Source organism: Ictalurus punctatus, chromosome 15 (genome assembly GCF_001660625.3).
Source record: "Ictalurus punctatus breed USDA103 chromosome 15, Coco_2.0, whole genome shotgun sequence".
Lineage (NCBI taxonomy): Eukaryota > Metazoa > Chordata > Actinopteri > Siluriformes > Ictaluridae > Ictalurus > Ictalurus punctatus.
This window is the reverse complement of record NC_030430.2, coordinates 25,050,227-25,063,388: the sequence shown is the minus strand read 5'-3', so window position 1 is coordinate 25,063,388 and position 13,162 is coordinate 25,050,227. Positions and strand designations below refer to the sequence as shown.

Here is a 13,162-nt window from a genome sequence, read left to right as displayed (position 1 = left end):
TGTTTCACTAGTGTCTAATTTTTTGCAATCAAGCGTAGCGTCACATACCGAGAGATACTAGTATTATAATCAGTATTAATATTTCAAACTACAGAAATTCCTTATTAAAATTCATATAAATTGCCATATATCCATTTACAATATTACCAAAAACGTCGTCATGCTGTTATAAGAAAATAATCAATCGACGACATAATGGTGTGATGAAGCGGAGCTCCTGTTACCATCCTGAAGATGATTATTTTCCTATAACAGCATCTCCAAATGCGTTTTATTCCTCTTGTACCACAGCAATTCACCGGTGATGACAATTTTTAGGTACAGAAAGAACAGCAGATCCAAGTTTTATCCCATTTATAATTTTATTTACTGTTGTGGAACACCTGCGAGACGTTAGTTCCTGATCTCACTTACATTATAGCAGCTATATAAACAGTCTCTCTCTCTCTCTCTCTCTCTCTCTGTAATAAATATAAATAAATAAAAAAAGTAGCTTACTGAGAAATCACGAAGTGTAAGCAACTCTGTTCTGAATATGTTGGAAAACTTAAGACACAGATTTACCTCTGACTGTTCTGCTGACACTGGAGACACTGAAAATTCTCACCCCATCAACGATTACACGTTTTTTCCCCCCATCCGTTTATTTGGCACGTCCGCTGTACAAGTCCCTGTGAGTGAGCTGTTACTATAGAAACGATAACAGCAAGTGCATGAATATAATATTTCTGTTCTAGTAAATTATTCAACACCTTCTGACCAATCACAATCCAGAATTCCACAGTGGAAAAGTATATATATAATATCTATCCATCCATCCATCTCTCCCCACAAATATTTCTATTACCTTATATAATACAATATAATCTGGTATTTTGTTTGTGAGCAAACTAAAATGTGATAAGTTACAAAACATGGTTAAAATAGTGCGTTTATATAATTTTTAGTGTCTCGGTTTTGGTAAATTATTGAAGATGAGGTACCGGGTGGAGGAACGAGGTCACAAGCCGTAAGCGGTGTAATGTACCAGTTAAAAGGGTTTAACAAAATCCCCTTTAGTCTGCTGTCAAATAACACGTTTAGTAAGGACGTGAACCATGGACGTCAATCTATGAAGTGTGTTCGGCTTCCCCGATATAACACCTAATATATATAACACCTAAATAATTAGAAAATAATTCTGTCAAATAAAAACACTGAGGAACAAAAAACAAAATAAAAATTAGAAAGAAAATGACCCGCATCACTAAGCTTATAAAGTCAGTTGCAGTTCTAATTTCTTAAAATGTTAATCTTAACATTCATCATCTTTTATAAATGTATAGCATGTCTACATTACTTGTTAAGGAAATATAATTAATGTCCCTTTATTACAAACCCGTTTTAAAAAAAAAAAAGAAAAGAAAAAGGGGGTTCTATATAGCAAAAATAACAGTCACTTTCAAAATACATGGCTAACAGGAAATTGCATCATCGTACTTTAAAAGGACATTAGTTCATGAACAAGCTAGTTTCTTTTCATTATTTACAGTTTGATATTTTATAAAAAGCACTACACTTGTTTCCCTGATTAATTCAACGGTGAAAAGGAATAACGGTTGATATTCATACTGGAATACTACACATTTTGAGATTAGTACTTAAATACTGCACTGAATTAAAGTTTAACGGGACAGTTCAGTCATAAATAAAATGTACAAAGCCCTTCAAATTTAAAACGTTTCTCCTTCAAGTAAGTAGACCGTGTTAGGATGAGCAAGTTTGCACGTATATCTCCCTTTCCACAAACGGCGCCCTTAAATTATCCAAAAAAGAACCTTTAAAAGAACAACCCCACCCCCCAGCAGATTGAAGTTCGGTAGCTAAATGGTCAAATACATTTAGCACATACACTCCAAGTTTCATCTAGGGTTCTTCGTTGTCCCTCTTGGGGGAAACCCTTTAAAAGGTCATATGTAGAACCCTACAACAAAGTGTTCTTATTGTTTTGGTTAGGGTTACAAGTAGAACCCATATTTATCAAAAGGCTTCTAAAAGAACTGTTGAAGAACCCTTTTTCTAAGAGTGTACCAAGATACACTGTGGACAAAAGGTTATGGACTCCTGACCATCACATGCATATGCGGTTCTTCCCAAAACTTTGTTGGAAGCATAATTGTACGGAATATCTTCGTATGCTGCAGCATTACAGTTTCCCTTAACCTGTTCCAGCATGACAACGCTCCTGGGTACAAGGCGAGCTCCATGAAGACATCGTGTTAAGGTTGGAAGAAGGTGGAAAAACTCGTGTCCTACACAGACCCCTGACCGCAACCCCACCGGATATCTTTGGAATGTCGACTGCACCCCAGGACACCTCACCCAACATGACCTCGCTAATGCTTGTGTAGCTGAATGAACACAAATCCCCACAGCATCACCCCAAAATCTAGTGGAAATCCTTCCCAGAAGAGTAAGAGAGCTTATTATAAACAGCAGAGGGGGAATAAATCTGGAAAGGAGTGTTCAACAAGCACATACAGGTGTCCACAAACTTTAGCTACACTATATGGCCAAAATGGATCTAGATTAAGAAAATAAGGAGAAATAATTTGGAGTTCTTCAGGGGACCTTTAAGGGTTCTTTGGTTGCCCCACTTGGGTTACAAGTAGAACACTTAAGGATACTTGGCTTCCTAATTATGCAAAGAACCCTTAAAGAACATTTGATCCACACACACAAGAGGGTACCAAGTTCCAACGAGCGACTTGACGATCCACGTGCTCCATATTTTCCAAGACGGTCGCCTCCATAACCGTCCAGCATTCAGGAACGTATTAAAGTTCAGTTCATGTTTATCGATTACAGGAAGTTCCACAGTGTTCCCAAACCAAAATCATTACATCAGAGTGACCTCACTGAACAGGACACGTCAATTAAGATCGGTTCCACGTGATCGTTTTTGTCCTTGTTCTTCCAAAACATGAGCAGAACCCTCAACAAGAGAACACAGACAAGACACGGTCAAATATGAAAAAATCGAGTATTTATTTCCATTCTGATATTTAAAAATGCTATTAAAAAAAAAAAAAAAAAAAAAAAAAAGTTAAATATTCTGTACAATGAGGACACTGTTAATATTAAATGCCACTGTGCTTTAGCAGCCAAGAACAAGAAAATCTAACAAATAAATAAACAGATCAACAATAACAATAACAACAACAATAACAACGACGACACACACACACGCACACCACAGTGACAGGTAGCTAAAGGAACAGTGTTTAAGAGGGCTTAAAAGCGCCAATATCAGACGTGGAAAAGGAAAAAACACAAAAATAAACCAAACAATTCTGCAGTGTCCTGCATTTGCAATACCGTTTGTTAATATAGAAATAAAAAAAAGACTAGAAGAATCAAGAAGATGGAGGAGAGAGGGAGGGGGGGGGGGGGGGAGAGAAAAAGTTTAAATCTCTTGAGGCGCTTTAATTGTGAAAGGTGGCGCCGGTGAGTCGCACGCCTCCAGGAGAAGCCCCTGACATCCAACACACATGTCTTGATTATGCCAGTCTCTCATAGCCAGAGCGTGAGGAGCGACAGAACCAGACACGCGAGACGCCAGAACCAGAGGAACCCTGAACACCACAAGATTTACATTCATTCGTTCGCTCGTCCATTAAAAGTCACTCGAAGAACACTCTGGTGTGGTTAAAGCTACAGTCGGTCTTTTTCAAACTCAATGAGATGTTCCAGATTGATTTTAGTATACACCGAGTCACAAGTTAAATCAGGTACACAAACATTCTTCAATTCAGTTCAGTTCATCCCATTCATGAGGTTTAAATCAGTGTATCCTAACAGGAAACCTCCCAAAGACAAGTATGTGCTGAAATTCCTGACTGGAGTTGTAAGGAAAAGTGTATTCCTGACTCACCGGGAAGGATCCCACGACCATCGCTCGTTCCAGAACAGTCTCTGACTTTCCTCAGATTCTTTCTTCAACACGATCTTCTTAAAGAAGCTTATGGGAAGGTTGATGCACCATTTGAATGGTAGACGCAGCTTTGTTGCAAAAAAGACAAGACGCATACACAAAAAAAAAAAAAAAAAAAAATTAAATTTAAAAAGAAAACCACACCATTTCAGTGAAAAATATAACTCATGCAAATGTCAAGCAGCCAAGACAGCCATGGCGTGATTCGGTTCTTTGGCTTTGGACTGGAGCTACGAGTATAACAAGTAATGGAAGCCCATCTCGCTGAAAACCCACTGCAGAAAAGCATCAAAGTGTAAATGTAAGAATCATTACGTTATTTGACCCAATGAGTTTATATTATATGTACCTGTTAGTTTTTACACAATGAAGTTTATTACCACCTACAATCACTTAGCCTGCAGCTTGGAGCTAAAATTCCAAAAAAATAAAATCTGATTCGGGGCATGGATTCAGAGGGCGGAGTCCAGTTATCCAAGCGTAATGTTTAACATTCCAGCGTTCGGAGACAGTTTCACGAAGAGATTTGAACAAAAGAGTAAGTTTTGAGTTGACAAAACCAAACAAATCCAACCCTGGTTCATTAAGGTTCACAGGTTTCATGATGCATAGCGGGTTTCAACTCTCAGTCAACCCAGGTTTTAACCCTGAATCAATGTGTACTTGAGCAAGTTATTATTATTATTATTATTATTATTATTATTATTATTATTATTATTATTATTATTATTATTTTCTTGGAACCTTCTTGGTCTTCCAAGAATTTTGTGCAGGTTCGGCGTTGGATGCGTTGTTAACATTACGTCACGTGCTTGACGTGTGCTCCACGTCCCGCCCACTGGCCTCAGTGATTAGGAGTTGGTGCCAGGTCTGTGTTGCCAGTCAAGAGGTTGAGTATAACGAACAAACTAAAGTCAGGAGAGGAAAAATAGCGAGCACACACAAAGTAGATCTAGAGTACTGTACTAGAGTACTTACTCAAAACATACACGAGTAGACCGGTTATACCGTAAGCTACTCAATAAAGTACAATTCCCGAGGCAAGGGTTACTCCATTACCACTAGGGCCTCCAAAACTAAAGAAGCAGTCTTTAGACATCACACGTCTTGGCTGATCGAGTTCATTTGCGGTAAGAAAACCTACCTACCTCTAGACAACACTCTGGACACACGACCCTGTTGACAGACCATAAGAGAGATCATTAAAAACCCACAGAATTCGCCGGGCTAGTGCTAAAATCAGACACAGGAAGGTGAAACCGTACCTATTGCACAGAGAGCAGAAGTTGTGCCAGGTGAAATACAAACTTCTTTTTGCACAACATGAACAAATCTGTGGAGGGGGGGCACAAACAAAAAAACACTTCCGTTTTACAATAAATGTAGTGTTGCTAATAAAAAGTCACAGGCCATCGAGCATTCTTACTTTTCCTACAGAAAATTGCTGGCCAAGCCAGTAGTAGATAAATAGCTGCCATTATTTAGCATTAAAAATAAAATTGTTCTATATTTAATAAAAAGTATTTAACGAAGAGTTGAGTGGCAGAAAACTAAAAATATCCGACTGAATGTATTAAAGCCCTTTATATTTCCCGGACGAATACGGCTACTATTTCTAACCGCACGTTGTTCTCCGAGCTGCGACCCGATTGGTCGGGAGATTTTAAAAATCACGCTACGTGAGCACCCTTATTTCACCAAACCTGTACGTTTACCCGTATTAGGTAACGGAACAAAATTTCCACAAAGCAGAAGCTCTTTAACACTGCTCGGTAGTGCACAAGGCAAGTGATAAAGTGTGTGTAGCGATTTTAAAACATTTAAAAGCAGGCACCGGTGGCGTTTCTTTTAAAGGAGTTTACTTTATTCAATGAATCGAGAAGCGCTCTAAAAGGGATTCCCTGAGGTGTATTCCGAATACCTTTACAAATGGACCGAATTTAAAAGATAAGTAAATAATTAAATAAATAAAAATAAATTGAATGAAACTGCGTCTACAGAGCTCGATTCCTCGTTCCGTTTGTAGTCCGGCTAATTTTACAATCGTTTTAATAGAATTTATAAAACACAGTAAAATGCAGTACTATGTGTATTAGAATGTAGGAGTTAAGAGTTAAGCCATACAGTCCCCTCTAAAAGTATTGGAACACCAAGGCTTCATTTGTTTGTGCTATACACTGAAGACAACACAAGACGATAGATCAGATTTTCAGCCTTCATTTCCTGATATTTACATCTTGAAATCAACTTAGAACACGTCACCTTTTGCATCAGACCATCCAATTTTAGGTGAGCAAAAATATAGGAACAGGTAGTCTTAAAGTAAATAACTTCATATTTGGCTGCAGATCCCTTGCTTGCAATAACCGTCAATGTCGGTGAGTCTCCAGCTTTATGCGAAGTTTGTCTGTTTAATGTCAGGTTGTTATTACACCAGTGGTTTTTTTTCTTTTTTCAAGAGCAACAGTTCCAAATTGTTGCAATGGCCCGGAGAGCGGATAGCTGAGAAGCTTTTCTCAGCTTCAAAATGGCTGGCTTTTCTCCCATAGACAGCTCTCTGATCTTCATGTTGGTTTATCCATTTTAACAAATGCAGCAGGAAAACCTAGGGCTCAGAACAATCGCTGGTCATAAGATGAGAAAGTTTATCTAAAACAAGCCAAAAAAAAGAAAAACATTTTAAAAGAGGCATCGAGCTGTTTAGGAGCCTAAAGAGTCAACTCTTATCGGTGAGACGAGTCAAACGACTCGCTGAAAAGAGTCGGAATTCCCATCACCAACAGCCACGCTGGGGGAGGGGGGTCCTTGTATGTGGGAATGTGACCAAATCAGCTTTTATGGTAAATGTTTCGGCATTTCCTGACATCGCGTAAACTATTCAAATAGCACGTTTAGTTTGAATTTCATAATCTCAAACTGATTCACATGTTAAAGATGAAGAGAATTTAAGCTACAAATACTATAGAAGTATAAATATATAAATCAGTGGGAATGATCCCAAGTTACAAATAGTATATAAACAAGTGCAAATATGAGAAGGTAAACAAATCTGAATTTCAACACCAGGGGCACTTTAAAGTTGATTTGAGTTTAACCTTCTCTATAAAAGAGAAGTCTGAACACTGACCTGATATGAAATCACCCCCCCCCCCCCCAACCTGACTCACCCGCCAGTTCCCGTACGGATCACACGACAACTTCCCCTCCTTCCTGTAGTGTGTTTTGATGACATCAGCAATCGTTGTGGGAACAGAAACTTTATTCTTCAATGCCTTTCAAAAGACACCCACAATCAACTATCTTGAAGTCTCATTAAAAAACACACGAAGGTTCTTCACTTACGAGCTGGCGAACCTCCGGGTTACTGGGCAAGGATTGCGCACGCCGTTTTCCTCGGGAAAGCCTGCACCCTTCGGACAGACTCAGTGGTGTGGAGGAGAGAGCAGGAAAGAAGCTCAGATTCCTCACAGATGAACCTGCTGAAGCACATCACAGCTCGATCAGATCTGGACCCGAGGCGACACCTTAGTCTGCGGTTACAGGTTTAACTTTTTGATCGCACGATCCAAGATGTGTGATGAGCATTAAAATCAACAGTACACCCTTAGGGGGAAAAAAAAAAGAAGTCAATAAATTAACACAGATCATAGATCATTTTTTGAGGACTGATGCTGCAACTTGTAATTCTCCACATACAACCGGTAAAAGGTCACTGAAAGTGTCCCAACTTCATAATTTCAACTACCAGCTCCGTCCATTGCTGGGAGCCAAGAAAGCAAAACTGGCCGTTCTCTCTGGGTGGGAGGGGCATACTCTCTCTACCCCGGCGATCACAGCAACTCTAGCCAATCCTAGCAGTCCATGCTCTCATGCACAGTATGTGGAAGAGGGCAGATAGCGCTTTCCAGAGAGCACGTTACCCTGTAATGAAGATGTTTAGGAGTACAGTACAGTCAGAAGGTTTGACACAGAACCTTGTAAGGAACCCCTTCGAGAACCGACGTACATGGCCAGGAGATATTTACAATTTATTTCAAGAGAATAAGCTAGCAAGCTGTTAACGTCGTGTTATTTGGTGAAACGAGGCTAAACGTTAACATCCACAAACAGCTCGACAATTAAATTACTAGCGTTGAGCAATGCAGTAGATCTCATTTCGTTTCATTAATGGCATATTAAATAACATGGGGCAAACTCACACGCAGTACAGTAGATAGACAAGCACATTCATGGCTTGGCCCCCCCAAGTCTATAATGCTGTACTGGGATCATTTATTATTATTATTATTATTATTATTATTATTATTATTATTTATTTATTTTTATTTTTTTTAATGAAAAACCCAATAAACTCATGGTTCCATCAGTCCTTTTGTGTAATTTGTACTTTGATTGGACTTTGTGCTCAGATGTACGGATACCAATGAAAATGAAACCGTATCTCGATGTGCCGTCATTGTTGAAAGAAAGGGGCGGGCCTTACCCATGCTAACCCGTATACCAACCGCTCTGAATGTTAGACAAGTTAGAATTCAGGTTTTAATTTAATTTTCAGCCATTTAATTTGAATATTGTGTTTGAAATGTAAGGAGCTGTTATTCTGTATTCGTGTCCGTCCCCCCCCTTGTTATTTACCTCCATCTCATTATTTCATCATTTTAATATAGCCCCGCCTACTTTAAACCAGTCAGGGGAAAATAGCAGGAATTTTTTTTTTTTTTTTTTGACAAACTGCTCGAGAGAAAAGATGAACACTAGCTGTGTTTCCATCAAAGTTGCAAATTTAACTTGGAAGATCACGTAAAACATCGGCGAATTAAGCACCGTGTATACCGTTATACCTACAGAGCCGGTGAAAAACACGATTCCTGTTTCTCTCATTTAAGAACTCAGTTCAAGTCTTGTTGAGGTTTTTTGAATGTTTTATAAAAAAAATAATAAAATTTTTTTTTTAAAAACCCATTTAAGATGCAGTAACATTTCCAACAAGAACAATTAACTTGCTCTGTAATCAAGGTCCTGCATGTATTACCCATAATGCACTTATACGACACGCATTTAAAAGAACACCAGGATAGTAAAGGAGCATTTCCAACCAGTGTTTAACGCAATATCACAAAATATATACGTTCATGGAAACATGGCTACATAGCTCGATCTTTTGTGGTAGTAACGCGAACTGGAAACGCTCGAAGAAATTAGAAGTTAAACCAAAATGAACGGCTTGATTTACCTGTATAACTGTCCTCTTGTGGAGAAGAACCATCTTTACACCTCGTTTCCTAATTTAAAAACAAAACAATCCACAGGGTTAGTTAATGGTAAAGATACTTAAACAAAAACAAGCCGTGTTCTTCCCTTACTCGGCATGGTGCCCCCTCCTGGCTGGAGCTGTGAACTGCATTCAGAAGAAAGGACGCGTCTTTGTTAGTATCTTCATAGACGGACGTCAGGGATCTCACAGGTGACGTGCCGTCGTCCACCGAGAGAGACGGAGATCCGGTTTCTGCAGATCAAATTAAAAACATTATTCCCAGTTTTCGTCATTTAAGGAGTTCAGTTCAGGTCTCGTTAGGGTTTGGGAAGGTTCCGAAACACCAGAAAGTTTTTGTTGGAATCAAGGCCCTGCATGCATTACCCATAATGCAAACTTATCCAACATACATTTTAAAAGGAACACAGGCCTACATAATGCTGCATTCAACTCGGACGTGGAAAGAGTCGTAACTCAGAATTATGCCATTTCAGAAGTCCCTGTAATCGATGGTCAAAATTGGTGGGGGGAGGGGGAGTGATGTACATGTTCCTCCTTAAAACAGTGAGCCGTAGAGTCAGGGTTATAAATTGAACAAGCGGACACATCTGCACGTTGACCGATCTAGAAAACATTTTACGAAAATGCTACAGAGTTCACCGTTCATGCCGTGAGCAGCCATGTTGATTCGACCTCACTTGCTGAACTCGGGGTCTAGGGGATCATCCCCGAGTTTCCTACTAGGAATTCCCAGTTGGGTTTTCCTAGTCAGTGGTCTGAAATTCCGAGTTACGAGCTTTTAGTCGAACGCAGCATGAGAGACAGAGATGGGGACAGATGCACAGACACAAACAACCGGACCTTTGCGTGGCCTTCTCCTTTGACACGAGGACAGGAGCTTTACCGGGTCAGTGGAGCGGATTTCCTGCATCAGCAGTTCGTGCAGACTGACCTCGTGCTTCTGGTTCTGGACTCTCGGTTTAAGCTTCCGCTCCGACACCTGAGCGACAGGGAGACACTTCAGGAATAATGGGAAATCAAGTTTTCCACCACAGTGCGAGTTTACTGGATGGACCTCTATACAGAATAAATAGAGCTCAGAACACTTCATGCTCGTGAACAGAAGGTTGCGAGTTCAAATTCCAGAAACGTGTCAGAAATATGCACTTTGGATAAAATGTGAGTTTATTAGTACCAGACTAAACCATCCAAAAAAAATAAATAAATAAATAAATAAAAAAGTCCAGAAACTGACCGGCCGCAGTTTAGGCCCCGACCGTATAACGTCCAGCAGCGCTTGATAAGGATCGGCACCTCGCTCCGTACCACCGTTCTCCGACACCTTCACGCAACAACATTCATTCAAATACTTCCACTGTGTACAGAGTGTGATAAGTGAGAAATAAAACTACACAAAATTCATATTCAGTTCATGTTCCAGCAGGTGCGATACAATGATCAAAAATCAGTCTTGGTGCTCTTTTAGGGAGAGATAAAAATAAATTAATAAATAAATAAATAAATAAATAAATAAATAAAAGGATCAATAAGTAAAAATATTATTTAGGATTTTATAAGAAAGGCACATGGTAGTGTCTTTAAAAAAATAAAAATTTAGAAAAATAAAGTGTCCCTACAGCTAACGAAGGGGAAATTAGATCGGATTGCAGTTTAAGATTGCGACACATCTTAAGATACTATAAAAATGCACAAAAGTGCGGTGGTTTTTCAGCGTCCACGTAGGACGTTGTTTTAAAGCGGCAGTTCATAAGTTTAGCAGGAAATTAACCGATACTGAAACCCGGAGCGTCAGTGGATACAGACCCCGCCCCATCTGATACGTTGGGTTTTTTGAAAACTACCAAGCTTTAAAAGTTAGTCACTTGCATTGTAAATATAATACATTTAATTTAGTATAAAGTACAAATAATAATAAAAAATAAAATAAAATCCAATCCTAACTAGAAGTAAAAGTCTGGTTACATGTAAACAAGCTGCAAAAATGAATCTTTCCCAATTCCAATTGTTTGTCACAGGATCGGATATCCGATACGTTTTCTCCGATATCCGATCCAACGTTTGGTTTTTTTTTTGGCTGGTATCAACCCGATACTGATAACGGGTATCAGATCGGTGTCCTCTATTAATCAATCATAAATTTCTTCATTTTAAAAATGGCTTGCGTTTCTAAACTTCTAATATGAATTCCTTCACGCCGTGCGCTCTCGGAAAGCCGGTGGACGCTTTTTACAAGAACCCAAAAACACCGCAGCGCTGCAACATGACCTTCACTTTGCGCAGCGTGTAGCGTCTGAGCTGGATGTCCTGCAGGAGCTGGCTGAAAGGAGACGTGTCCACAGAGGGCAGAGGGACGCTGGTGTTCACCTTGTCCCTCGGAGGGTGCAGGACAACGCCTCTGCTCAACTCGTCAATCAGGTGCTTCCACGTGAACCCCTGTGCGTCATGGAACACAGCGCAGTGATGTACAGATCTACTTCCTGAATTAAAGGGATCCAAAAAAAAAAAAAAAAAGGGTCACAAAGCACAATTTTTCTATGAATCTTTACTCACCCAGTTAGTCGTCATATCCGGCACCAGACTGTTCCCCGATTCCACGATCAGTTTCTGCAGATTCTGTTGGAAAAAACACAGTTTAACTTCCGCTGTTCAGTGTTCAACCACCGTGTCGTGCTGTTACTGGAAAACAATCGACGACGGGCTAGCGTGGCGTGATGAAGTACTTGGAGTCAGCGTTATCAGCAAGTCCCGGATCGGTTCGTTCCTCTTAAACTACGGCAATTCTACCAACGATTACAACTCTATTTATTAAAGAATGAGGTTCGTCATCCGTTTATATTTGCACTTAAATAAATAACTACCTTTCATCACGTTATCAAAAATCCACAACGAAGCCTAAAACTCCTCCGTCCTGAACATCCAAAGCGCCGACACTGGAGACTCCTTCCGTAAAATGTTAAGTGAACACGTGTCCTTACAGAAAACTTGATCGATCAACGTGGATGTATTCTTCATAAAGATTTTTTTTTAATTATTGCCGATTGTTAATCCTATACTGATTGGTTCAACTGAAGTAAAAAGGGGTATTAAACTATTAAAAACCACCACATGCGATATAAATTAGTCCGAATTAGCATTATGCAAAGTTTAATATGACGCAGTCGTTCTACTTTAAAACCACTTGTGCGTACGATCGTACACTAAAATAAAACCGAGGCCATGTTATAAATCAAATATACCTCCAGAGTTAGATTTAGTAAGCTACATCGGTGGTTTTCAAAGTGGGGGCCGCCAGGGGGCGCCTCAACAATTTGGTGTGAAAAATAAATTCTCACTCTCAGACAACCACACAAACAATCAATTCCTAATGTAAAGATGTAATTATTAATAAAAAAAATTTAAAAAAGGGGGATATATTCAGAAGTCTGTATTTTTAATGGGTTTTAAAGACATCTTGCAAAAAGGGGGGCCTCGGGTCAAACGTTAATGCCATTTTTGGGGGCCTTGCCCTGGAAAAGTTTGGGAACCCCTGGGCAACACAATGCTAAACGCCGATGAAACACTCCACAACAGTGTGTTTAGATCTTTAACCGAACCGTTCCTCACCTCCTGGGTGTGCTGGATGATCTGCAGGTAGTTGCAGAGCTCGATGGTGTGAGAGTAAAGCGTAGCGCAGACGCTCCTGTAATGCTGCGTCGCCTGACTCGGGTTATAAAGACGCTCTTCACAAACCTGCACGAGGACCAAGAGTGTTTAACGAAACGTTAGTGTTACTGTACGTGGAACTGGACTACAGGAAAAAATATATAATAAATTAAATCACCGCACAAGCAAATAAACCTCAGGAGACAAGAATAACATACAGTAGCTACGTAAGGGATAAGACACTACAGGAAAATAATCACTCATCAACAGGA

At 39.7% G+C, this 13,162-nt stretch overlaps 1 protein-coding gene across 3 annotated transcripts in view; it reads right to left on the bottom strand.

The window, feature by feature from the left end:
- Window positions 1–3,076: 3,076 nt before the first annotated feature.
- Window positions 3,077–13,162, bottom strand: part of zgc:114123 (uncharacterized protein LOC569174 homolog) — a 13,663-nt gene continuing 3,577 nt past the window's right edge. Inside the window, exons 4-16 of one of the 3 annotated variants that reach the window (XM_017486971.3) lie at window positions 12,852–12,977; window positions 11,799–11,861; window positions 11,514–11,681; window positions 10,483–10,569; window positions 10,089–10,227; window positions 9,337–9,479; window positions 9,207–9,255; window positions 7,316–7,452; window positions 7,141–7,245; window positions 5,239–5,306; window positions 5,122–5,149; window positions 3,914–4,041; window positions 3,077–3,614 (exon numbers count right to left, since the gene is read on the bottom strand). In XM_017486971.3, coding sequence (XP_017342460.2) covers window positions 3,446–3,614; window positions 3,914–4,041; window positions 5,122–5,149; window positions 5,239–5,306; window positions 7,141–7,245; window positions 7,316–7,452; window positions 9,207–9,255; window positions 9,337–9,479; window positions 10,089–10,227; window positions 10,483–10,569; window positions 11,514–11,681; window positions 11,799–11,861; window positions 12,852–12,977 — 1,410 coding nt within the window. In that variant the 3' untranslated portion in view covers window positions 3,077–3,445. Of the gene's footprint in view, window positions 3,615–3,913; window positions 4,042–4,715; window positions 5,150–5,238; window positions 5,307–7,140; window positions 7,246–7,315; window positions 7,453–9,206; window positions 9,256–9,336; window positions 9,480–10,088; window positions 10,228–10,482; window positions 10,570–11,513; window positions 11,682–11,798; window positions 11,862–12,851; window positions 12,978–13,162 lie in introns of those variants that run through there. The other 2 variants (XM_017486972.3, XM_053686512.1) reach the window with 2 other exon arrangements.